Consider the following 27,056-nt stretch of genomic DNA (forward strand, 5'->3'; position numbering starts at 1 on the left):
GATGTCTCCATAACACTTCTCTATAACTCTTTAACACAGCCATGTCTTTTCCTGGGACAATTGGCAGATGTGTAATTTCCAAGAAAAGGTCCGCTGATTTTAAATGTTAGAGGCTAAAGGTATGTCCATGCTCCAAATTGTTTTTTTGGAATCAAATCTGAAGCACTGCACAGTCCAATTGATTAATGGCATTTGGTTTACAATATGGCAGGTAATCTCTTCCCTTTTTTCTAAATTGAAAGAATTTTTAAAAATATTTTAAGACCAGTTGAACAAAGAGCTTGGTTGGTACCAAAAAAGCAGGCACACTGATGTTCACTGTCAATATACTGGCCAATGCAGTCTTAATAAAATATCATCCCTTTAATGCAAGAAAACTAAGGTCAATTTATCTGATCAAGGCTTTATCAGTGCTAATTAAAGTCCTAATATCTTAGGGAATCACATTTTTCTTTAGTGAATATAAGCACAAAGGCAGCAGGCCTTTACTGCTGTAAATAAAATACAAAGCAACCAATAAATGTTGCATTTGAGTAAATATTGAAGACATGCTGAGGAAATTTTTCTTAACTTTATGGACAAAGGAACCAAAACTCAAAATTTATTTGGCTATGTCAAATTCTCAGATGAATGAGAGGCAAAAAAGAAGAATCAATAAAGTTTAAAAACTAAGTACTTAAACAGTTTTTGCATTTATTTTGGAAACATGGTTCAAACATCAGTAATAAAATTAGACTGTATTTTCAATATGCAACAAAAATACTTGATTCAGATAGATAAATTTATTACAAATTATATGCTTTTGCTAAACACTATTAAGACTTACTAAAAATCAGTAAAACTTACTTTTTAATCCTAGTTTCAAGAAATTCATTCATGCTTCTAAATAGTAAAAAGCATTTATTTTAATCATAATCATCCCAATTATTTAATACATTCAGATCATAAGAGTTATTTATCATAATCAATACATTCTTGTGACCAGTGTAAATACAAACAAAATATATTCTCTTTAAGGCTACATGTTTTATCAAAAAATCTCAAGACTTAGTTCATCAATACTGATCTCATTAGAATAATTGTCAAAACAGCCACGTATTTCAGCAACATAGATATTTCAGTAAGGACTTTCATTTATAGGTTTAAAAGTTTAGGAATTTCCAGTAACTAAATATCAGTGGCAGTAACATAGCTTCTTTGAGTACAATGAAACAATAGAATTGCATAGAAAACATGGGAAAGGAAGTTTAGTCAAAGATGAATGACCTAAGCAATTTTTTTCTTCAACAACAGAAAACAAAGAGGTTTAAGAGTGGTACTTCATCTGTCTTCAATCATGTTAATTATGTTTTATTCTTGCTTACAAGTCTAACACCAAACATTGATTTGTGAGAGTTTAATTCACTAAGTTGTCAAAACAAAAAGTTTTGAAATTCTAAGACATCCACAAGTCCAGACAACAAAAGGCATAACGTGTCTGAACATATATAATAACTCAGAAATCTTGAACGATAAGCTAAGTATTCTGAAATTATTTCTCTGGCACTGAATTCAAAGACTGCTAAAACTTTGTTCACATTCCTAGAAAAGTAGATTCTATAATTTTCTTTGCCAATATGTTAACAAAAAACAATCACACTGAAGCATCATTGAGGTTTTAAGCTTAAAACAGTATTACTAATAGCTTCCACATTTACCAAATAATATAGTGTAAATGCTGAACATTCAAAACATTTTAAAATGTGCAGAGATGTTTGGCTTCTTTTTGTTTTGCTTAAATATTCAGAACATTTGAAATTGTCTAGAGCTGTTCATATTTACCTGAATGCTAAATACTTTCCCATTTAAGATGCTTTTTGAAAATTTCTTTATAAGGGAATCAATTATCTATTGCTCTATCTGAAAGAGCAGATAAGACTGTAAGGTCAGACTGTATCTTTTTTAAAAGCTTTTTTGCTCAGGTGAATGTTAGTAAAAGATGTGTGATTTCACATCCTTAGAAAAGAAAAGCAGGCAGCTTTCTGACAAGGAATACTTCTGTGATAAACCATTTATCATGCTGTACTTCTGTGATGAACCATTTATCATGCTGAAACATAGTAATCAATAGTTTAAAATTGTCTCTATATTTTTGCCCAGGGCATAAATGCAAATGAAACTTTTACAACAAAATTATTCACTGAGAAAATAGCTCTTAAATAGCCTACCTGAAGCCCTCGCCTTCTCAGAATGCTGGACTCGTCCATTCTCTCCCTCATTCCTTCTATAACAATATAGCCATGCTCTATTATCTCAGACTTCAGCTCACTTATTCAGATCCTAGCAGCTGCTAAACACTTACATCACAGTTTATCTGATTGGAAAGGAATAGTCAGCTGACTTTAGCCAGTTATTCACTCAGCAACTTCTGAGCTCATGCATGTTTGCAGTACTGTATTACAAAGCAGCAAGTGGGCTCCAGACACCTAACAAATTTATCTAGACAGGAGTAGCTATTTGACAGAGGAAATCCTGCAAGAGGATTGTTATTCGCACAGAACAATGTGCCTGCCATCCTGTGCTAGCATGCCGTTTTAAGCACAGTCTATATAGATCAAGCTTTTGAGAGGAAGCAGTGAGGTAAAAATGCCTCAGTTAATTAGCAGTGGCACCTAAAGTAAACAGAGAAATTAAGAGTAATCATGGAAAAAGTGAAACAGAACTGGGTATTCAAACAACATAGATAACTGATTCTAAAAAACATTACCAGTTATTTAGCTTCCTAGGAAATAAAAACTGTCTCAGGATACAAAACTATTTAAAATAGCAATACACATCGGATTGATATCTGATAAAAAACAATTATTAGTTAGAAAGTTCACCTCAGAAAGAAAGCCATAAACAGAAATATTATTTCTACCATCATGCATAATTTCACACTCTGATCTCAGTTGTTTACTCTGATCATTTTCATTTTATTCCAGCCCTAAACAGAAAGGTGCTTAATGTTGAGATTTAGATCACTGCATATTGCAAAACCAATGTACCACAACATTCAGATATATTTAAAGCTTTAAATTCTGCTTTCTGTATTTCAGTAGAGAAAAATGACTGAATGTCAAAGGGAAATAAAAGTCAGCTTGATAACAAAACAAAGCCTCTTTTTTTTTTTTTTTGAGTTCGAGATTTCTAGACAAATTTTAAAAGAAGAGAAAAGCTATTTGGTTTTACTTATAGCTTAGGTTATCCCAATTATTGATTTTTTTAAGCTGTCATCAGGCTATTAAACTTGAAATCAGTTGATTAGACTGTATCATTAAAAATTGCTTAGGGATTTAAATGTCTACCTAGCAAGTAAATTGATTGCATTTCATGCTTTATAAATGGGCTCTGCCACTCTCTTTACACATACGTGACAAATTCTTGCAAACACATATTTGAATCGCCACTAAAAAAATGATTTTTTAAAAATATATGAATAACAAATATATGAACATTCATGTTTGCAAACAACTTTAAATTAATTAACAAAATTTAAGGATAAATAAGCAGCAAGACACCACTAAAGCTGACATCAGCCACAGCATAGAAAAACTCAAAGAATTAATGCAAGACTGGAAAATGTGGAAAGACCTAGCCCATTGAATCGCCAAGAGTCAGACATGAATGAATGGATAACATCATCATCACCACCATCAAGCAAAAGAAAGAAAGTGAAATATCTGTCTACAATTTGTTTAACAACAATTCAGAGTTAAGATGGCTTTAGAAAAAGTGATCCAATATTCAGTCTTGACGTTATTAGAAATTTCCCTTTCTTGGTTAAGGGAGGCAATTATTAAGGTCAATTTTAAGAACTCATTGGCTCTTTTGGAAATTGGCAGTTTTTATCCTTTATGTAATAAAACAGCACAGAAAATATAGAGAAAGAACAAAAACAAACCAACAAAAATACTACAGGCAAAAGTCTTTTGTGTCTGAGGAGTGCGTGGAGGTGTACGTATAAGTTCATATACATGTGTAGAGGGAGAGGGGGAGGGAGAGAGAGAGGGAGAGATAAAAAGTGATGAGCTTTGGTGAAGCACTATGTCTTTGCAGTGGTCTCTGAAAGCCTTGAAACCACACCTGCCTAGCAATAAGGGTTGAGCAGGTCTGAAAATGGGAGCTCGAACATTGAGCACTGGGACATTTTCAGTAGCCTGTTTCTGGACTTGGAAGCCTAACTTATAGGGACCTGCCTTAATCACTTCCTCTTGGATTGCATTCTACATGGGGCTTCTCTAGAAGAGCATTTGGAAGCTGCCACTGGGCTACAATGCATTGGTATGGGCATTTCATGTTACACCTACATCACACCTCTGCTCCATGAACTGCAGTGAATTCTAGTGTACTTCCAAATTAAAGGTGCTAATTGTCACCTGGTGTAATGACAAGTTTGTTGTGGGACTGCCTGCCAAGCATACACTCCCTCTGTACATCAGGCCAGAGATAACTTAGATCAGATCCATAGTTGACTTGACAGTTGTGAACTCTCAAGCAACTGCCAAGCCCACAACAAGGAGAGCATATTAAAGTCCTGTGATGAGGCCTGGGGAGAAGGGGGTTCAGCTGGTACATTGTTCCGGGGCCCATGGAGCTCAAAGGAAGTCCATGAATGGGATTTTTTTAAATAAATTTACTAAACCAATTTTTTAATAAGAAAAACAGCAGGATGGTGTGTCAACCTGGGTGCGCCCAGGCGGTTGGTGGTGTGAGACAGTGGTGGTGGCTCACCGCAAAACACTCCAAAACTGGATCAAATCAACTCATCGGACAGCAAATGGCAAGGAAGGAAGGTATGTACTTCCCACGTATTCTGCACAGTGGTAGATTTTGTCTTCTGTACAGATACAGATAGATAAACTCAACAAAACATTCATGAACATTCAGTCTTTATTATTGGTTCATCAGGTATCCTCATAACTCACATTTGTGACGAAGTTCTTCTTAATGTCCAATCATTTGCATATCTGTCTTGTAGGTAAAAAGACGGTTATCTCCTTATCCCTTTCCTCCCATCTCATAGCAGTAGAGGTAGAGCAGCTACCATGAGTCAGTGAGTTCAGGCAAGAGTGAAGAAACCTCCCCCATACCATCGAGGGTTAATTTAGTGACCAATCAGGATTACAGATGTGGTCATGTGACATGGACTACATTTCCCAGGATACCTTAACTACATTTACCATGATGAATTCCCTTAAGGGGACAGCTCACAATTACTAACTAACTATCCAATTCCCATACACTGGCTGGACAGCACACTCCCCGCCTGGAATTGTAAATTCCACTACTAAGAAAAAAAGGAATTAACTATATAGCTAAGATAAACAGTAGACAGTAATACTAACTGAATAGCAGATAACGATATAACTAAGATAAACAGTTAGCTATATAACTAAGAGAAACAGTAAACTTTAACAAAGCATCAAACAAAGCAAAGCATGCAAAGCTTGAGGTTCAATCTTCAAATTCAGCCTTTCTCCGCAGTAGCACAAGGTCGGTGACTGGTCTGGTGTAGAGCTTCTTGGTGAAAGTCTGCTGGTCGCAGGAGGAATCTAGTGACCTCACCATCAGGACCTTGACTTTGCGGATTAGTCCATCATAGCTGGGCAGGGTTTGAGACACAAGTCCCATAGGCCACGTGTTGCGATGCACATCCTTGTCTTTCAGCAAGACAAGGTCTCCCTCTTTCAGGTTTGGTTCTTTGGTCTTCCATTTATGGTAGTCTTGTAGGGTAGACAGGTACTGTTGCTTCCAGTGGTTCCAAAAGGTGTTGGCAAGCTGTTGAACTTGCCTTCATTGTTGTTTGTACCTTAGAATCAAAGTTCCCTAATGGCGGCCAACCACACGTCTTCTGAGTTAGCAAGGCAGCTGGAGTGAGAATGGTTGGATTCTCAGGATCTGAAGAAACTGGAACTAAAAGTCAACCATTGATGGTGGCCGCGACTTCTGCCATAAGGATAGATAAAGTCTCATGTGTCTGTATAGATGCTTTTGCCAACATCAAATCCAGGATCCGACAAGCTATTCCAATCATGCATCCTCCCATCAGGGCGTTGATGAAGCAAGAGGTGTCCATAAATTCGATGACTTCGATATGGACTGCTCGAATGCTGAGGCATGTGAAGAGTACTGCCCATCATTTGCTGTTAGCTTTACCGCCTCTGGTCAGTTGGGCAGGGCTGAATACATCGAGGCCTACATTGGTGAATGGTGGTTTGAAACTCAGGCGCTTGGGTGGTAGGTTAGCCATCATCTGGTGTAGAGTCTGACTTCGTTGCTTGCGACAATGGAAGCAAGACTGCAGAACAGTTGTTAAACATCTTTTGGTGCCTCACCAGCAATGATCACCCCGTCCTCTACCTCCTCCTTTCTCTTTCTTCCTTTCTCCCCAATTTTTGAAGAATGAACTTCCACTTCTCACCCTGTCAAAATCCTTCACGCTAAAAGTAAGGAGATTCCACTGTTAGTTTAGTCAGAGGATCTGTGCGTGCCAGCCATGCCAAAGGGTAACTGGCAAGAGGTGGCTTTAAAACGCAGGAGGATAAACTGGGGGAGGAAGAGTGGCGGGTGAAGGAAGTGTCACTTTTCTTACATTTGTATAGACTAGAGTGAATCATTCTTCTCCCAGCCGAAAAAAGAAATCTACTTGTGGGCTACACGGACTCCAACACCACTTCTCCGTACTTTGACTCCACCCCCCACCCCCCACTTTCCAATCTGCTTCATTGCTCTGGAAGCCCCCTCCTTTTTTTAATAAGCCTGTCTGTTGGTTAGGAGTTACGTGATGTCAGTGCAGGGAGTAACGCGAAATCCACAGGTGGTGGGGAGGGAGAGATGTTAACTTAATGTGTAGGTGAGTGGGCCCATATTAGTCTTGTTCCAGCACTTAATAATCCTCTCAACGGCCCTACCTGTTATGCCAAAGATTTGAGGAACTCCACTGCCAACCCAGAACCTCATGGTCTCAATATGCTATCTGACTTTCCCTGACTGATCCATTCTCCCTTTCAAAAAAAAAGGTCTCATCCAAAATATCCATACATACTACTGGGCAACTGGTATCAATTATGGGGATGCTTTTAATGTATACTCAGCAACCTCTGCTCATGATTACAAGCTGAACAACCTCCCTCCTCTATTACAAATCCCACATGTAATATCCTACTGCATTTGTCTATGGAGATTCTCAGTTGTCCAGGTCATAGTTTTCCCAAAGGTGCTTTTTCAAAAGGTAACTGGATTTTCTTTGTTTTTTTCTTGAAGACATTTCGCTTCTCATCCAAGAAGCTTCTTCAGTTCAGAATGAATGATGGAGAATGGAAGAATTTATATTCCTTGTAGTCATCTGGTTGTTAGCACTCTCCATGTGCATTTGCACTATTCAGGTGACCCTAAGGGCACAGATAAACCTCCAAGTGGTCTCAACGACTCTCAGAGAGAGTGCTAATGACCAGATGACTGCAGGGAAAATAAAGCTTTTCATTCACCACCATTTTCCATTTTTTAAAAAATATTACCAGAAAGATATCTAATGAGCAAAAAGGTGAAATCATTGAGGTAAAAGAATAGCTCGCCGCCAAGGTTTTGCTTTCCTCCTTCTCATGGATGCGGCAGACTGGGATCAAAGGTGAAGGATTTAGGTAAGTCTCATTACCAAATTTGAACAATATTTTTATGCTGAATATTTCCTCATTTAGACAAACTGTACTAGAAAGAAACTATAGAGAAGAATGTAACTGGACAATCAGAAATGTCAAAGAAAGAATTGGCTCCTTTTCTTATACTGTAGATCAGGGTGTCAACCTTTCACCTTCCTGGGCCACATTAGAAGATGAAAATTTGGTTTGGGCGCACATATAATAAATTATTATAAAATAATTATATTATAAAATTATATAATAAATTATAAATTATTTTTATTATTTATTATTAATTATTTAATAAAAATTATTTATTTTTATTAATTTTCCAGCCAAATTTTGCGGGGGGGGAGGGGGAAGAAGCCGCCTCGGCCTCCTCCTCCTGCATGGATGCGGCAGGACTGGAAGGCAGGACCGGGAGGCTCGGTGCAGCAGCAGTGGCGGCGGCGGCAGCAGCGGTGAGGGCAGAAGCGGCGGCAGCGGCAGCGCGGGGCAGAGCGCGGCGGGGGCAGAAGTGGCAATGGCAGCGGGCGAAGCAGCAGCGGGGCAGAAGCAGCGGCGGCGGTGGCGGGGCAGAAGTGCAGCGGTGGCAGAAGCGGCGGCGGTGGGGGCAGGGGGGGCAGAAGCGGCGGTGGGGGCAGAAGCAGCGGCGGGGGCAGAAGCAGGCGGGGGCAAGGGCGGGCGGGGGGCAGAAGCAGCGGCGGCGGGAGCAGAAGTGGCAACGGCAGCGGCGGCAGGGGCAGAAGCGGTGGCGGCGGGGAGGGCAGAAGCGGCGGCGGCGGGGGCAGAAGCGGCGGCGGTGGCGGCAGAAGCAGCGGCGGCGGCAGGGGCAGAAGCGGCAGCGGGGGCAGAAGCAGCAGCGGCGGGGGCAGAAGCAGCAAAGGCGGCGCCCGCCTTTTCTGTTGCTGCTTGGCGTGGCGCTTGCCTCACCCCGCCTCACGCCTGCCTCTCCTCCTCCTCCTCGCTGGCTCTTGCCAGAAGGTTGGGGTGGGCACTGGGCTGCATTATGGGCCGCGGGTTGGACAAGCCTGCTGTAGATAATACACTACTCAAAAAAATAAAGGGAACACAAAAATAAGACATCCTAGATCTGAATGAATGAAATATTCTTATTAAATACTTTGTTCATTACATAGTTGAATATGCTGACAACAAAATCACACAAAAATTATCAATGGAAATCAAATTTAGCAACCCATGGAGGTCTGGATTTGGAGTTACACTCAAAATTAAAGTGGAAAAAAACACTACAGGCTGATCCAACTTTGATGTAATGTCCTTAAAACAAGTCAAAATGAGTCTCAGTAGTGTGTGTGGCCTCCACGTGCCTGTATGACCTCCCTACAACGCCTGGGCATGCTCCTGATGAGGTGATGGATGGTCTCCTGAGGGATCACCTCCCACACCTGGACTAAAGCATCCCCCAACTCCTGGACAGTCTGTGGTGCAACGTGGTGTTGGTGGATGGAGAGAGACATGATGTCCCAGATGTGCTCAATTGGATTCAGGTCTGGGGAACAGGCGGGCCAGTCCATAGCATCAATGCCTTCATCTTGCAGGAACTGCTGACACACTCCAGCCACATGAGGTCTAGCATTGTCATGCATTAGGAGGAACCCAGGGCCAACCGCACCAGCATATGGTCTCACAAGGGGTCTGAGGATCTCATCTTGGTACCTAATGGCAGTCAGGCTACCTCTGGCAAGCACATGGAGGCTGTGTGGCCCCCTAAAGAAATGCCACCCCACACCATTACTGACCCACTGCCAAACCAGTCACGCTGGAGGATGTTGCAGGCAGCAGAACATTCTCCACGGCGTCTCCAGACCCTGTCACATCTGTCACGTGCTCAGTGTGAACCTGCTTTCATCTGTGAAGAGCACAGGGAGCCAGTGGTGAAGTTGCCAATCTTGGTGTTCTCTGGCAAATGCCAAACGTCCTGCACGATGTTGGGCTGTAAGCACAACTCCCACCTGTGGATGTCGGGCCCTCATACCACCCTCATGGAGTCTATTTATGACTGTTTGAGCAGCCACATGCACATTTGTGGCCTGCTGGAGGTCATTTTGCAGGGCTCTGGCAGTGCTCCTCCTGTCCCTCCTTGCACAAAGGCAGAGGTAGCGGTCCTGATGCTGGGTTGTTGCCTCTTACGGCCTCCTCCATGTTCTGGACACTACGCTGACAGACACAGCAAACCTTCTTGCCATAGCTCGCATTGATGTGCCATCCTGGATGAGGTGCACTACCTGAGCCACTTGTGTGGGTTGTAGACTCCGTCTCATGCTACCACTAAAGTGAAAGCACCGCCAGCATTCAAAAGTGACCAAACCATCAGCCAGAAAGCATAGGAACTGGGAAGTGGTCTGTGGTCACCACCTGCAGAACCACTCCTTTATTGGGGATGTCTATGCTTTCCACCTGTTGTCTATTCCATTTGAACAACAGCATGTGAAATTGATTGTCAATCAGTGTTGCTACCTAAGTGGACAGTTTGATTTCACAGAAGTGTGATTGACTAGGAGTTACATTGTGTTGTTTAAGTGTTCTCTTTATTTTTTTGAGCAGTGTATTTAGAGATTACATATTGAACAGAAGAAAATAAAAATACAGAAAGAAGTTGTGTCTGATGTGATTGGAGACCCAATTGTAATTCCTCAATTACCACCAAGTCCAGACCAAGTCCTGAAGTAGGTTCACAACTAGTGGCTGCTCCACATTTGACAGTATCAGACCCACCAAATATACCTGCATGTCCCTGCATGTTTCTACATTTAACAGTGTCTATATTTTGGCAGGAAGTGTGTTATTGTATTGTATTGTTGCTATAATTCTTCCATTGATTATGTGCCATAAGGTGCTTTCAACCCCTATGATCACATAGATAGATTTGTTATCTTATTAGACTGCTTGCAACCCATTGAGCCATCCTTTGTTATTGTTCTGACCCAAGCCTCGTTCAAAGCAAACAAACACCAAACAGCGATAAAAGCAAAACCTTTTTAATGCTTCTCTGTGAATTCCGTTCATTCACAGTAAAACGCTATTAAAAACTAATTGTCCCAGATAAGAACAAGACTTGCAGAGGTTGTGCAAGGCTGCCAAGAATACTAGATTAAATTGCAAGGAAATAATCAAAACCAAAAGTCTCCAAACATAAACCAGGATAGTTCGAGCTTCCACAAGACTTGAAGTGCAAGAACCTCTTTGCTTCCTGCAAAGAATCCCATCTCTGAGGGCTGGCTTTTATCCCTTAAGGGAGGGTCCATCACCTTGTATCCTTACTCCCAAGTCGCCTGTGCTGCTGCAGCTGCTCTTTCCTTTGAGCAGCCCTGCACACACGCGCACTGGGCACAGGCTCCTCAGGGTCCTCTGCATCACTGCTACCAGCCTCCACAAGCTCTGAAGGCAGCACTCCACTCTCTGATAGTCCTGGCCCCATCCCTGCATCACACACAGCCCCTTCATCCGAGTTCTTGCTTTCCCAGATCTCAGCCGTCCGCACCTGCTGCTGGCAAATCACAACAGTTATACTGTACTTACTTACCTAAAGAGATAAACAGAATGACCATGAGTGGACAAAAAAATCAGAGTGGGATTGGGAGAAACTTCTGACTTCCTGCCAGTTTCCCCATTGACTTTGCTTTTGGAAAATTAACTGGGATGTTGGAAATCCTGACCACATGGCCACATCTGACCTTGGCAGCATTGCAGTTGTTTGTGAATACAGCTGGTCTAGATATTCTTGAAATTTCAACTTTACAGAAGTAATATCTAAACCACTTTCTCAATTTACTTTCCCCCTCCAAATTCTAGATAACACAGCTGGGTGATATACCAGCCTCCACATTAGAGTCTGCCCAGGAGGAATCAAGACTGGCATTTCTGAACAATTTTCTTCAATACACTAGAAGATAGTGTATCACCCTTCACAAGAAAGGAAGCTTACCAACAACAACAAGGGAGACGTAATAATGCTTTTCCTCCCTTATTGTCAAAGTATGGGCTTATACCGGAGAGTGTAACTGTGCCTAATCAGGTCCAGTTTCAATCTTTCTTTGCTGGTAATCCAAGGATTATTTCTATGACTCCCTTCATCTCCTAAACCAAGATGCATCCAAGATTGGCAATTAGGAAAAGAAAAAACAAACCACTCAGGGGAATTTCATCAAAATCCTGAGTGCACAATTCAAGTCATGATGACCTACTGTGGCATATCTATTTGACAAAGTACTAATGGTATTAGCAAAATGCTGATAGAGTCTGAAGAAATAATGGGTATTTTATCAGATTATACTCCCAATTAAAAAGTATACAAAACGAGTCTACTAGTAGTAGCACTTGCAAAAGGCAGTTATCTGCAGATTACTAGGCATTAAAAAAGAACATGCAAATGCATGTTGAAATGCATATGGTAACTCAGGAAACCAAAATACAAAATAAAACTAAAACCCAAGGAGCCTCAAAGAATTACACAATCATTTTCTCAGTAGACTTGAGATCAATTCAAGAGGAATGCAAACACTTAAATTGAACAAGGTTGAACAAGGAGAGATTTAACCTGGAATAAGGAGAAACTGTCTGACAGTGAGAACAATCAACCAATGGAACAGCTTGCCCTCGGAAGTTGTGGGAGCGCCATCACTTGAGACTTTCAAGAAGAGATTGGACTGCCATTTGTCAGAAATAATGTAGGGTCTCCTGCTTGGGCTAGATGACCTACAAGGTCCCTTCCAACTCTGATTATCTGTTATCTATTAAGAGGAATTAAAACACTTAAATGTCACTTGATATAGATGCCATATAATAGAAATATATTTTTATATATATTTTTTGTTTCTTTTCGATTTGCATGCCACTAGCTTACAGCTTATTTCATGGGGCTTCTAAGCAAAACACTACATGGTTAGCCCCAATTGCAAATAATTACTCTTTTATGCAGCTCCATTCATTTAAAACTTTTGACTAAGTTTATACATATTAAGTCATAATGTAATTTTTTTAAGCTAAGTGTATTATAAAAATCCATGCAGTGTGAATTATTCACCAAAACATAGCTAAACCATGGCTTAAGTGCAACATGTAAATCAGACTGTGGTTTAGTGTATGGATACTTTTAAGCTTAACTACTTAATACCTCTCTTAAGACAGCTAGCCTCCCTAAAATTCCTGTCTTTCCATAGCTGTGGGAACATTAGACTTAAAGGAAATATAAGCAGCTTAAGGTTAAACACACACACACACACACACACACACACACACACACACACACACACATTTTCTGCTTCTTTGCTTGGATCCTTAGCAGTATTTTTTTTCTTAAACCAAAAATGGCATTTGGTTTTTCTAATATAGTCTGTATCTTTCCTTCAACCATCTTCTTTTATAGCTTATCCTTTCATTTCCATGGCATTTTTTGCAATCCTTGCTATATCATAGCACTACTGTGTTTCTAGCACCTGTAAATATCTTCAATTCTAACTAAATTAACAGATAATTATTCATTTGATATATCACAGCACATTAAATCCTTTTTCATAATATATAAATGCATGAAGCAGAACATAATGGTAGCTTCTACTGCAAGATGCTGATCATTTTTATACATTTCTGTCCAAATACTTTTCTTTCAGGATAGCAGATGAGAGTGTCCTTCATTTACTGAGTTATTTTAAAACAGAATTTCTAAAAGTGGAATTACTAATTACCTTTTCTGTTGTCCAAACAGACGCATCTTCTATTTTTAAAATGAAATAAAAATAGATCTATAATGATGACAGCCAATATATACTTCCCCCTTAGCATCATCTTTGTGAGGGTTTCCCCAACAATAGAATCTTTGAGGATGTGGAAAAAATAGGTCCTATTTCCATCTAACTTGCAAGTTATGCCAAAATATTATCCTGGAGCTTTAAATATCTATAGCAAGGATTGCTATTTAAGATTCTTGCTTCACTTTTAATAGATCTATTCACTTTTAACTTTTTAAAAAGATACCAGGAGGGTGAAAGAGAAACAAGGACATTTTGGAGTAGAGGTGAAAGGTACATTTCTTACCAAAGGCCAATGAGAAAGATAAAAATACAGGTTTGTATTTAGCCATGAGCAAAGTCTACAATAGGATTATGCCAATCTTGCCATCAAATCTACTATGAAAAACATTGATTTTCTGTCAGAAAGCATCACTTTGAGAAGACGCGCACTCTGCCACAATCACATTATACACACATTGGTGCGTGCATGTGAATGCACACCTCTACCGCCATCTCCAAGATGGATAGATAGATAGATAGTTACATGCTGGAGGGAACAATATAGGATAAAATAAAGTTTTTGAAAGAGTACATCAATGCGGTAACAAATATATAACAAAAAAGTGTAAAATAAAACTATTTTCTGCTACATGCTTAGACCAGGTAAAAAACAATAGAAAAATGAAAAAAGGTATTCTCAGATACAGAAGTAAACTAAATGACAAAACTCATTGTTTTTTCAGAAATATCTCCTTTGACTTTCAGGTGCTAGATTTAACCATACATCATTTTGCAAACAAAGTAGAAATCACTGAATACAAATAGCAAATCTACACTTCTATTACATTCTGCAAGTAATTTTTACAAAGTATGCCAGTCCCTATCTATTGCAGCACATTTAATATCCTTTTGGGGCTTTTCGATATTGCTGCCAGAAGGTAGACTCGGGCTGGAAAGCAACTTTTGATTATTTTTGTGCAGTACAATATGTTATGGTGCAATATGCACCAGAAAACAAGTGTTCTGCCAACACCATGACATTCCCACAAAGATTCTTCCAACCTCTAATAAGTCTAAGCTCGTTAAACCAGATGTTTCTGACAGAACAAAATATAAACTCTGCAATGCTTCTGATTCAGCTGATAATCGCTTAATGGAAGTACAGTTAATAACATCTTTATATATTTTCTGTATCAGCACTCATATCTAAGAACATTTTATTATCCAACTGAAGTTAATTTTGAAGAACTTTCTTCTATTTATCCAAGAAGTATTAATTCTAGACTGTAACAGAAGTATTTGCTGGGACACAGTCCTAGTCAAACACATCATAGTTAATTACCAAATGCTAAGTGAGTCAGGGAAAATATCACACAAGAGGCCTTAAAGCTTGGACAGTTACTACTCACTCAGTCAGTGACAGAAACATTCCCCACTGAGGCGCATTTGGATCATTATTTTGGCACTGGTGCACCTGCCTGAAATTCACCAGCTGCACTGAATCACCAGATTTCTATAGAGGCTGGCTAGTGGAAGATTTCTTTTTCAATCAGTAAATTAGTAATATCAAACTTGTAACATATTGTACATAGAGTCCTCAGATATACAGTTAAAATATTAGATCTACTTCAGTATTTATCTGCATTTCTAATATCAATGATTAGAAGGGAAAACACAAGAAGGGCAGAAATATTTTTCAAGAACTATTAATCATAAGATTAATAGTTGGTTATTTGGGAAAAACTGGTTATTGGGAAAAAACTGCCCAATGTTCCCCCACATTTTTTTTAATTATTTAGTGTACTACTTTAGAAACGTTATTATTTTATGCTATTTGATATCTGGCATGTATATATAATGTATTCTAGCATTTATCCTCCACATAGTCTTTGTCAGGTTGTTATCTTATTCAATGTCATTTCCAGCCTACCTTTAACAACTGTTTTAGTTAAACTGTCACTGTGATTCATAACAAATGCTGCAAAAACAAAACAAAGTAAAAATTCCAGATGTTCCAGAACTTGTAATGTATCTGTTACTAACAATAGAAATTCAGTATCAAAATTTTAAAACCAACATCACTTCACAAAGGGACTCAGGGCACCATACAAATAAATTACTAAAAATATCAAAACTGTATATAAAAATTTAAAAACATGAAAGCAATGTTAAAAATTAATTAAATGGTAGTGGGGAAGGTTTTCAGGACACTAGCCAGCCCCGTGGCTGTAGGCTCCTCTATGTGCCCCACACATGTTTTCACGCCTTTCTGAAAAGCCAGGAAAGTGGAATCCCGCCTCATATCCTGGTAGAAAAAAGGCTGTCTTCCTGGACACACACACACCCCCACGGTGGAATTTTTTGGCTGAAGGGGTCCAATAACATACCTTCCCTGCCTAACCATGTGAGATGGTTGATGTAATAGATTGAAGACAAGACCTTCCATAGGTAACCTGGCCTTTACTTAAAAAGCAACACTTCGTCTTTATGTTAATTTACTTTATTTTTTTAATGGTTCTATAGCATTATAAAATGCTAAAATTGCATTTGGGTACAGCGACATTTGTATAGTATTGGAGTTTATTAAGATTGAGAATTTAGATAAATAGAATAACAGAGTTGGACCTTGAAGGTCTTCTAGTCCAAAATACTACCTAAGTAGGAAACCCTATACCATTTCTGTTCTGACCCAGGTCACGTAGCAGAGGCAGCCGAATCCCAATTCCAACTTCTACTCCTACTACTCTTCTCAACCGGAATCTGACAGGCTCATGACAATTTCAGACAAATGGTTATCCAATCTCTTCTTTAAAATATCCAGTGTTGGAACACCCATAACTTCTGGAAGCAACTCATTCCACTGTTTAATTGTTGTAACTATCAGGTTGGTTCTCTGCTTGATTAGTTTCCATCCATTGCTTCTGGTCCTTCAGGTGTTTTGACACTACCCCCCTTCCTTGTGGCAACCGTTTAGATATTGGAATACTGCTATCATGTCACCCCAGTCCTTTTCATTAAACTAGACATACCCAGTTCCTGCAACCATTCTTCCTATGTGAAAGCTTTAATTTAATTTAATTTAATTTAAGACTTTAATTTAATCTTTAAAGTTAAAGAAAAAAGTTATGGTTATGAAATCGTACTATTAATGTTCACAAACATAGAGGTAAGGTTACTTAAATGCATATCTAGAGCTGTGAATAAACAGCTCCAAAGTGCAATATATATATGGGATTGTTCGTCAAGGACTGTATGGAATTAATCCAACTACCAACAAATGCTTATAGGTACTCATTATATTTGAAGTAAAAGATACATTTATTAGATGATACAAGAAGATAAAAATGCCTCTCCTCTAACTAACAACTTTACAGGAAGGCTGTGATTAAATCTCAACTGAGAGAATGTGTGTTCTTTTTCTTAAACAAAGAGATTCCTTTAACTAATAGAACAGCTGAGAAACAGCAATTTTCCAAGCCCACCCCTATTTATTTCTCACTATCAGCCCTAGTACCAGTAGCTCATATTGTAGGTACAAAGTAATGCTATCATCTTTTAACTATTTTCCTCTTCAAAATGAATGAATGAATGAATGAATGAATTGGATGAATGAATTGGATGAATAAAAGAATAAATGGTCACCCTTTTGTAAATCCAGAAAATTAAACAGTACTGCAAAGACTAATTCAGAAGAAAAATCAAAGGAAAGTTGAAACATGTAAATATCAAAAAGACTACTGAACAACAAGAAAGGGGCAGAGGAAATTGAGTTTGCTATCTGGTTCATGCAGAAGAAAATCGCCAGTACTTTTTCTAGTGAATTGCACCTACCGTATTTGCCGGCGTATAAGACGACTGGGCGTATAAGACGACCCCCCAACATTTCCACTCAAAATATAGAGTTTGTTATATACTCGCCGTATAAGACTACCCCTCTTCCGCACACCTTCCACATACCAAATAAAAGGTAAAAGAACATCAGATTTGATTTCAACATGTTAATTTATATTCAAATGCTTATGACATGCAGGAAAACTCACAAGGCTGTGAAAGTATGCCAAATAATAGAACATAAGTAATTTTCCGATTCAGAGCAGGTTCATAGTTTTATAAAATGTGTGTGTGTGCCTAAATTTCAAATTACCCATTTACCATGACTTGTCATGGACAGGCAACTTTATTAAAAGAATTCTATTTCAGCTAAGCCAGAAAGACACAAATAGGGCCTGCAGAAGCATAATTTTCACTCTGATATTAATTGTGGCAATGTTGCATTTTAAACTAGCCATGATTAATTATATCCAAATTTTCACACACACACTCCCCTTCCTTTAGCTTTTCTGAAAACCCCACATTTGCAGATCCCATTTTAGCAATGCATCTAAGATTTGACTTGCCAGCCACTATCATTAAATTATGCTTGCTAAAATATGAACTGAAATATGAACTGAAATATGAACTACCCTGCAAAGCTGCCCATAATGAAGATAAGTTGATCTTGATGTCAATCCTCCTCAGCCTTTCACTTGTCTTTTACTTGATACCGCTGCCAAACCTGCTTTTCCATCGATACCAGAGTAAAAGGTGACATTGCTCCCCGCAGCAAGAGAAGACAATGTGGGATGTGAGAAAGAGGAGAAATCGCAGTGAAATTAAGGAAATTAGGCGTTTGTGTTTTTTTTTCCTTTCCCCTTCGGGACTGGATCTAGAAAGTTGTCATTTTAACATGATCGCCCCCTTCTTCTCTTCCCACCCCCAACCTCTGTTTCGTCTTTAAAGAGAAAAAGACACCCATTCTGCTTTATTGTATCTGACATAGTGGGCTTTAGTTCAGAAGCTGATGTCACTCAACAGGCAAGTCCTTTCGAAAACGCCAGGCCCTGCCTGGTCTTACCCAACGCTGCTTGCCAGGGATCTGGCAGGAAAGAAGGAGTTCCAGATCCTTTTTCTTTCTAGCCTCTCCACCTGCCTTTCCCGAGTCCATCCAAGGACGCGCCTGAAAACCAGGTTGATTCTGGGTAACGCCTAAGCCCCAGAGGCGGGGTCCGATCAGTCCCTTCGCCCAGCTCCACAAAAGGTGAAATCGCCAGCGAAGCAAAACAAACGGAAGGAAGAAACCGAGCAAGCCGGGTCAAGAGCTGCGCTACCTCTAGTTGAGCCTTAGCGGTAGTAGGGACCCACATCCCACCTCCGCCCCACCTCAGCGAGAGGGAGCCGGCCGGATTGCGGGGCGTAATCCCTCCCTGGCAGAGCTACGGGTAACCCGACGCTCAAGGCTACAACTGAATGCAAAGTCCCCGCTCTGAGATCTGCAGCTAATTTACGAGGAACCCTTTGCAATTCGCCTGCTATGACCTCAAGGAGAGGGAGAAGCGAGCCTCCTCACCAACAAGGCGAAGAATATACCAGTTTGCGGCGTATAAGACGACCCCCCACTTGGAGGCATGTTTTCAGGGCAAAAAGTCGTCTTATACGCCGGCAACACGGTAATTAGAAAGCAACCAAGGACACTGCCTTGTAAAATTTTAGTTCATGGACCAAACTAAGAAGTATGCTATGAAGAATGATCCAGAACTTTCACTCCCTTGAACATAAACAGTAGACTGAAACAGAGATCTGAATAAGCACAAGATGAGAAGATTCAAGACAGAAGAGTCTCAACTGACAATAGTTTTAAATCTTTACAAATCAGTTTTTAAAAAGCAGTAGAAATCAATAAAGATGAATTGGTTGAATGAGTTTTCTAGAATTCTGAAGCTGCACTTAGCCAATTCTAATAAAACCTCTATTCTGAATTCCAGATATGACTACAAATTTGGAATTCCATTCCATTCATAAAATATTTACACAAATAACAGTAAATATTTCATTATCTTGTTTAAAATAGCAGTATGTGTTTTAATCCTTCTGTATAATCAATAAGCATTAGTTAACAGCTTGGTTGGAAGACGTCAGCTGTATATTTTTTTCAAAGTCAAAACTATATTTTGCTTTTAGAATCTTAACACAGGAAGATGTTACAATGATTGCAATGTTTTGTGTACTAAATAGTTAAGAAACACAATAATAAAATGCATGCAAAAATATTTCTTAAGGAAAAAAGTCCCTGTTAGTACGACTTAAGAACAAAACCACTAAGAACCTTTTCTCAAAATAGAGCAATAATGCTATATGATACACACTTGGTTTTTATGCCATCTAGTGGATATTATGTATACAACACTGCTTCCATAATAATTCTGGATGACATGCACTCAACCATACCTTAACATACAAAATATGTTCACACTTTCAAATATCAATTATTGTGCCTAATGTAGATCAGTAGTCAGATTGAAAACAATAATATATTCCACATCTGGATTTTAAGTGTATGTTATCAACATTCTCACAAAACTGATCATGCAAACTATCATCTACAAATATCAGATTTAGTCTCTTTTGCAACATATCTTTTTTATTTCCTGCACTAAACGTACTGCATTCTACATTACGTTTCTGTCCATTATTTGGTGACATACAAATATACACATAAGAGAATCATACTTGTTGAGTATGCCTGTTACATGCATACAGCAACAGATAATTATAAAAAGCCAAATATTTGAAAACAGTAGGTTTTTAAAAAATATACTGTATATGATGGCCTCTTTTTCTTAAACAGACGACTTAAATGGAAAAACTTATAATAAAATATACTACCAGCTCATTTTATATGAAATTAGAGGCCTCTCAGCAAACGTAATTCAGATACATTAAACATGTTTAGTACTATGATATACAATAATCGACCCAGTTCTATGAAAGGCCCTGAATTATTGTGTTTTTGGAAAGCAATTTGGGGGTTATTTGACTCGTGTGCAAAAAATATATATATATTAACATTAATCTTTTTTTGACTGAAGAAATATTTGGAAATGTAACTCACCAAGCTAGCTGTTAGAGAAGGAGCAGATTGTCCGAGAGCTTGGGTGCGCATTCGGACAAGATTGGAAGTTTCGCCAGTTTGCCATGAATGTTGGGTAACAGCATTTGGCAACAAGTACCTGCCTGCCAAGAGAACGAAAATAATTGTTAAACTAAGTTTACAGTACATAATTTAGAAAGTTAATTAACAAAGTGCTTCAAAATTAAAACAAATAAAAGCAAAATCGTAGAGCTAAAAACTGGACACATTTGGAGAAATTTAACAGAAAGTACAAGTAGTCCTTGACTGGTTCATTTAGCGATGGTCCAAAGTTACAACATCACTGAAAACAGTGACTTATGACCATTTTTCACACTTTTGTGACCATTGCAACATCCCCATGGTCACATGATCAGATGCTTGGTAACTGACTCGTATTTATGACGGTTGCAGTGTCCAGGGAAACATGGGATCCCCTTTTGCGACCTGACAAGGAAAGTCAACCAGTTTCACTTAACAACCCTGTTACTAATTTACCAACTGCAGTGATTCACTTAACAACTGTGGGCAGAATTGTTGTAAAATGGGGCAAAATTCACTTAACAAATGTTTCACTTAGCAACAGAAATTTTGGGCTTGATTTTGGTCATAAATTGAGGACTATTCTCAAATTTCTGCTTTTGTAAGCTTCTAAATTCAGAGTTTTTCAACCATCCCTGGATGGCAAAGTATTCAATTTACATGACAAACTGTCATGGATGAATAGAAATAGTTCAGTTACAGGTTAATAGCAATTCCTTTTTTCTTTCATTCATGCTGCCTATTTCAGATTAATAAACTGTTAGATAATCCTATAATCTATCCACTGCACTGTAAGAGCTTGTAATATACCTGTCAATATAATTTAGCTGTTTGCGTTATCATTTTTTGTTTGTGAATGCTTGCAGTTCAAATGTGTGGGTGTGGCCAGTCATTTAAGAGAATTTATAAAAGAAAAACTGGTACGTATATATTATGCCAGTTACTAAGTGTACTGCATTGTCAAAATACTAAACCAATAGTTCTCCTGACAGAAATAAATCATTGGAAGTTGAATCTCAAGGAAATATATTTGCCCTTTCAAAGATACGTTTATTACTTTAAAAAGATGGACATTATCTAATCAAAATAAAGAGCTTTATCTAAGGTACAATCAATATCAGATCCATAGAATCCGATCCCAAAATAGGGATTTTTTTGTTCTTCTCCCCTCTGCACTCTCCTTTCGAACATAATACTGTATGCCCCAGAGGAACACAAGGGAATTTTTTTCCATAATATCCATTCTAGGAAAGAATCTATATCAAATATACTTTTATAATTATAATTTAACTTCAGGATAAAAAAATGCAAAATTCGTATTTTTAGAATCTAGCCAGGAGTTATAGTTTATTACCGCATGCTTTCCCATTGTATCAATCTCACCAAAACAAAAGATGAAATACACATGCCTGCATTTATGTTTAACATAAATATATCTAAATTTAATATAATACCCATTAATCGTAATATCAAAAATAGATAATGAATTGATTTTAAACCAATGTTTTCAAATCCTTCATTATTATTATTTAATTTCGTTGTGGCTATATCAAGAAACTTTATTTAAACCCAACAGGGAGGAATACAAGCAGGCATAAAAAGTATGGTGCTGCTTAATTCATGCATCATTTGCTGCTTACAACTTAAGGAAATTAGCATCTGTCAAGTGTATTACTCAAGTACATATGGTTAAAATTCATGGAGGGTACTTTTTTGTCTGCCAGATTTAAAACAGTGATGAACCTCCAGTCTATTAACGCTGATAAAATTCAATCAAAGCTAGAATTACAGCTGTCCTAATTATGTTGTCCTTGGCTAATGCAAGCGAAACATTTGTACGAACCCCATTAACAAAATTCAGCATTTTCCTGCCCCTTCCCTTTTTCATATAGTAATAAAAGCTATCCAGCAAACATTACTGAGGTCCTAAAATATTCGCAGCAGTTTGAAATAATTGCCCAGTTAACATTTACAATTAGTGTTATTTTAATTCTTTGCTCTTTAAAAATGACTTTCACTTTTTCAATACGCTCTGTAATAAAGGAAGAAATGAGATCCAGCTCAACGCTTAAGCTAAAATTAATGTCCATAAATAATATAAACGTTTTAGAAGTAAGTGGCAAAAGCACATTTCAGATTGAGTAGGATGTACTTTAATCAATATCACAGTTCATTACATCTGAGAAAAACACCAAGTGGATACAAATAAAAGGGTTTTTTAAACACGAATTCAATTTTAATCTATTTAGATCTTTGACTAGTCACTGTTTTATAATATCTGTATCTACAGTATATCTTTATAATATCTATTACATAATGTCTTGTATCTCAGTAATAAATGGATTGCTTTAATTATTTCTGTTGCTTTTATGCCACTTCAATCAAAAGCAATTTAAAGACCTCCATAAAAACAATTAATACCCCATTTCCAAAATCTAACATACAGTTCAACATAAATAATAACAACAATCAACACCAACACACATCCCAGATTCCATCAAGTTCTTCACCTGGAACTAAACCTGTTTAATTCTTTTCTGATACAATTTTATGAAATTGTCAAGCAAGCAGACATGAAATAGAATTTAACTTTCACTTAACCACATTCTCATCTGTCGGTATCTAGATTGTGCAAATACAATTTTAGTGGCAGTTAATATATATATAACTAAATATGCATTTTCCTTATTGTATTTTTTGGGTAGAATCCACAATAAAACTACTTCTGGTTTTAAATCAATATGATGTTTTATCATTTTTTCAACCACGTATGTATTTTTGTCCAGTATTTTGTTTTTGCTTTCGGGCAAGTCCACCACATATGATAATTGGACCTAGGTATTTGGTGGTACTTCCAGCACTTAGCTGGAATAATATCAGAATTTTAGATATTAGAATGTACAGAAATGAACAGATTAATGTTGGCAATTAAAGAGAAAGAGCAAACTGAATACTATATGGTTTGAGGTCTATTTTATCAATGGTTAAATAATAAAAATGGAAGTTAGAAACAGGGAAACAAAATAAAGAAGATATGTTAAAAGAGATAAGTAAATATTATTACTAGTATGTTGAATATTACTATTTTAATATTGTAGAATATGTGGAATATTATTCTTTTAAATATTGTAGAATTAATATTAATGTAATGATGTTGCAATTTTGATTATTGTTTAACAAAGATTTTTGTACCCAGACAACACACTGTTCAAACTGAAGATGGAATTATTATATTAAAACTAAAAAATAAAGAAAGAACTAAAAATTATAATTAAGGTGCAGACACACTAATATACAATGACATAAAGTATTTTAACTCTGGGAGAACTGAAGGATAATTGGCAATAGTGTTTTCAGAATTTTCTTTTAAGATTGCTTGTGCATATATAAACAGGTTCAAAAGAAGAGATAGAAAAGGATAGCACTGAGGTTGTTTTGAACACATATTAAACTGATAGGATGCATTAATGATATGTGTTACACAAGATTCACAATGAAACTCATTGATATTTCAACAGCTAAAAGGGAACACAAATAATAATTCAGAAAAGTGATGTAAATGTATGGATTTTAACTCAGAAGAGTGAAGAGTTAGTCTCATATACTGCACATATTTTGGTTTTTTTGCATTTTTCTTAGTTTGTATTAGTTTGTCTTTGTATTTTTAAATTTCAATAAAAATTATTACTAAATTTTAACCTGCAAAAAAAAAAAGAATTTAACTTTCATCAAATTAACTTTGTTAAAAAGCCATAATAGCAAGGAAGTATTAGTCTTGCCCAGAAGAACAACTGATGGAAAGATTGCTGGATCAATGCAATGAGCTATTTAAGCCATCCTTCTGCTTTTAACACAGGCTAGTTGATTAATACCTTTGGGAAGTTCAGAAACAGGGCATTAACTCAGACATCCTGTCTACTCCCATTATAAGATAATTTGCATCGGTTTGATAAACTGAAGAATATCTTCAGCTTTCACTAACTAATATAGGTTTATTATTATTCAGATTTTTTTCTTAAAACCATCAAAATCATTTGTCATCATCATAACTTATAGAAAATCTCACAACCCTAAGTATGTATTGTATAAAATTTCAACTATATTGATGTATTGCTCATCAATTACTATACATTGGATCATTTAGAGCCTCATTTTTCTAGAAACAAGCATTCTATATTCCATCAATGCCTACAGTTTCTTAAAAAACTTTATTGAAATGAAATGAAATTGAAATGAAATATTGAAATGAAATAAAATATCATAGAAAAAGGATCTTTTGTTATCTGACTGGCCATGGCCAGCATTCAACATATATTGAGAACATGGAAGTTTTCATTTTGTGAGTACATTCACTATATATTCTCAAAATGTCAAGGGTGACCAGGTTCAAATGTTTCTGTACTGTATCTATTACCTCTCATGCTTCCTCAATATTTATTTTATCTAAAATATCTGAATTTCAATGTAGTATTGATTGATTGACTGATTGATCACATGATATCAAGTTGAAGTCAGCTCCTAGCAATCATGTACATGTTTTCCCTGAAGGTGGGACATTACATCACCTAATATTCTTCTACATCTAGACAGCTTTGCCTCAGCAATGTCACTATATTGTTCCTGAAATAACTAACATCCATTTGCCTTTAACTGATACAATTATTAATAAAAAGAAACACTTCAACTGTTCAAAATTTACACTTTGAAGTTTATTGTGCAAACTCTTTCTTCCATGGTCTATTCTTAGCATCACTGATGTCACTTATATGGTTATTTTAATGATCTGCTTACTTTATTTAGAAAGGTTCCTGCAGAAGATGAATAAAATGATGAGTAACCTATAGTGTTGCTTTGCCTAATATTACAACCCCTTTCCTATCTGCCAATTAATTCTTTGTCAAGCTTTGAAGAGTGCATTCCAATTTTATGCACCTACTAAACCGGTGTTTGACAGGATTCTTCTCTCCAGGGTCAAAACCTCTCTTTCAAATGCTTTAATATGAGGTGATCTTTTTATACTATAAATTTAGATTTGCCATGAAATCAGAGTCCAGTGCTGCTCTCTAAAGCTCAAAGGAGCATTGAACTTTACCTGTCTTAGCAGTCAGCCTGGTATCAAAGGAATTGTAAAAAAATGTGAGAACAAATCAGAATCCCTTTTTAATAACTGCTTTTATTAAAGCATTAGGACACAAATGGCATAAATTCACTACTACAGATATTTTCACTTGTTGGCATTTGGGGGGGGGGGGAAAATCTTGCCTTCTTGTGACAGAAGCAGGGAAATGTAGAAGGAACTCTGAAAAAACACTTAACAGGCAAACTTTGACTATACAATCTCTCTTCTTCCATCCCATCCAAACACAAAAAAACTATGCATCCTGAATTTTTTTTAAAAAATCAGCTAAAAATGGAGCAAAGATATATTTATTACTCATTTACTATAAAAATGTTTTTAAAAAGGATGCATTGTGTGCCGAATTATGATGAGGAGTGCTAAAAGATAAATATTAGATGTTTGTATGGGAATGATTATGCAATGTTGAAGACTTACTTGAAATAAATCTTCACATCCAAGGGGGAAAAAATTAAAGTAATGATGCTATAAGGAAGTTTAAAAATATAAATGATGTACTGTAAATAGATTATATAAACTGGAGAAGTATTAAAATATGGATATTTGCTTGGTAACTTTATCTGAAGACTGAATTTCTGACTGATAACTGGAAAGTTGCCAAAATTATTCCCCCAAAAAAGAGTAATTTACCAAACACGGGATGGTGTTTGGCAAAATTTTGACTGAAAGGATATAAAAGGTATAAATGAGCAGTAACTGTGAAATAGAATGCAGTTTTATGCAGAGCAGGGAAAATGCATACCAATTTTTTCTTCTTCTTCAAAAGCTCACATAAATGTGAAAAAACGGTCATTTATTGTGTGTTTGTTGATTTAGATGGAAATTATGGAATATTTTGGTTAAGGTTGGCATTGGTTCTTAATTACTTAATATAGTATGTTATATGATGGAAATGAAGCATGTATGAGAATAAATGGAATGCATATGAATGGTTTCAACACTGAGAAAGAAAATAGCATATGATACGATATTGGTTGTTTAATATTTTTATGGATAAATTTCATCCCAGTAAAAATATATTGGTTGAAAAAGTAACTCTTTGTATGCAGATGATACAATATTCTTCCCCAAACCCCAAAAACTTCAACCTTAGACTGTCTACTATTGACCTCGCCCCTTTCCTAAGAGGTCTGTAGGGGACATGCATAAGCGCGCCAACGTGCTTCCGTCCCTGCCCTATTGTTTCTTTTATTTTTTTATTTTTCTTATATGTATCCATGTATTCATAACTATGCTTTTACTTATACCTATTATCTTGTAAGCAATTGACAAAAATAAATAAATAAATAAAAATAAATAAATAAATATTGTTGGCTGCAAACCCAAAAGACATGCAAAGAATTTTATCCCAATTGAAGAGAAAATCTGTAGCTCAGGTTTAATCTCTGGAGTTCTTGATGTTGGAGGTTGTTTGTTTGCTTGGAGACCATTAGCCAATTAAGTAGCATAATTAGTGCAAGCAAACAAGCAACCTCAGAGAGCACCAAGAACTCCACAGAGAATGTTGTGTATGTATGTAT

General features: G+C 37.2%; 1 protein-coding gene across 7 annotated transcripts in view; it reads right to left on the bottom strand.

Annotated features, from left to right (window-relative positions):
* Positions 1-27,056, bottom strand: part of MAST4 (microtubule associated serine/threonine kinase family member 4) — a 204,744-nt gene that overhangs the window by 146,543 nt on the left and 31,145 nt on the right. For 6 of the 7 annotated variants that reach the window (XM_087958343.1, XM_026670565.2, XM_087958342.1 and 3 more), the window contains exon 3: positions 20,340-20,461. In XM_087958343.1, the coding sequence (XP_087814469.1) occupies positions 20,340-20,461 (122 nt within the window). Of the gene's footprint in view, positions 1-2,207; positions 2,285-20,339; positions 20,462-27,056 lie in introns of those variants that run through there. The other variant, XM_087958350.1, reaches the window with a different exon arrangement.

This window comes from Notechis scutatus, chromosome 2 (genome assembly GCF_049901735.1).
Source record: "Notechis scutatus isolate UNSWTSFEM ecotype Mainland chromosome 2, rNotScu1.2, whole genome shotgun sequence".
Classification (NCBI taxonomy): Eukaryota; Metazoa; Chordata; class Lepidosauria; order Squamata; family Elapidae; genus Notechis; species Notechis scutatus.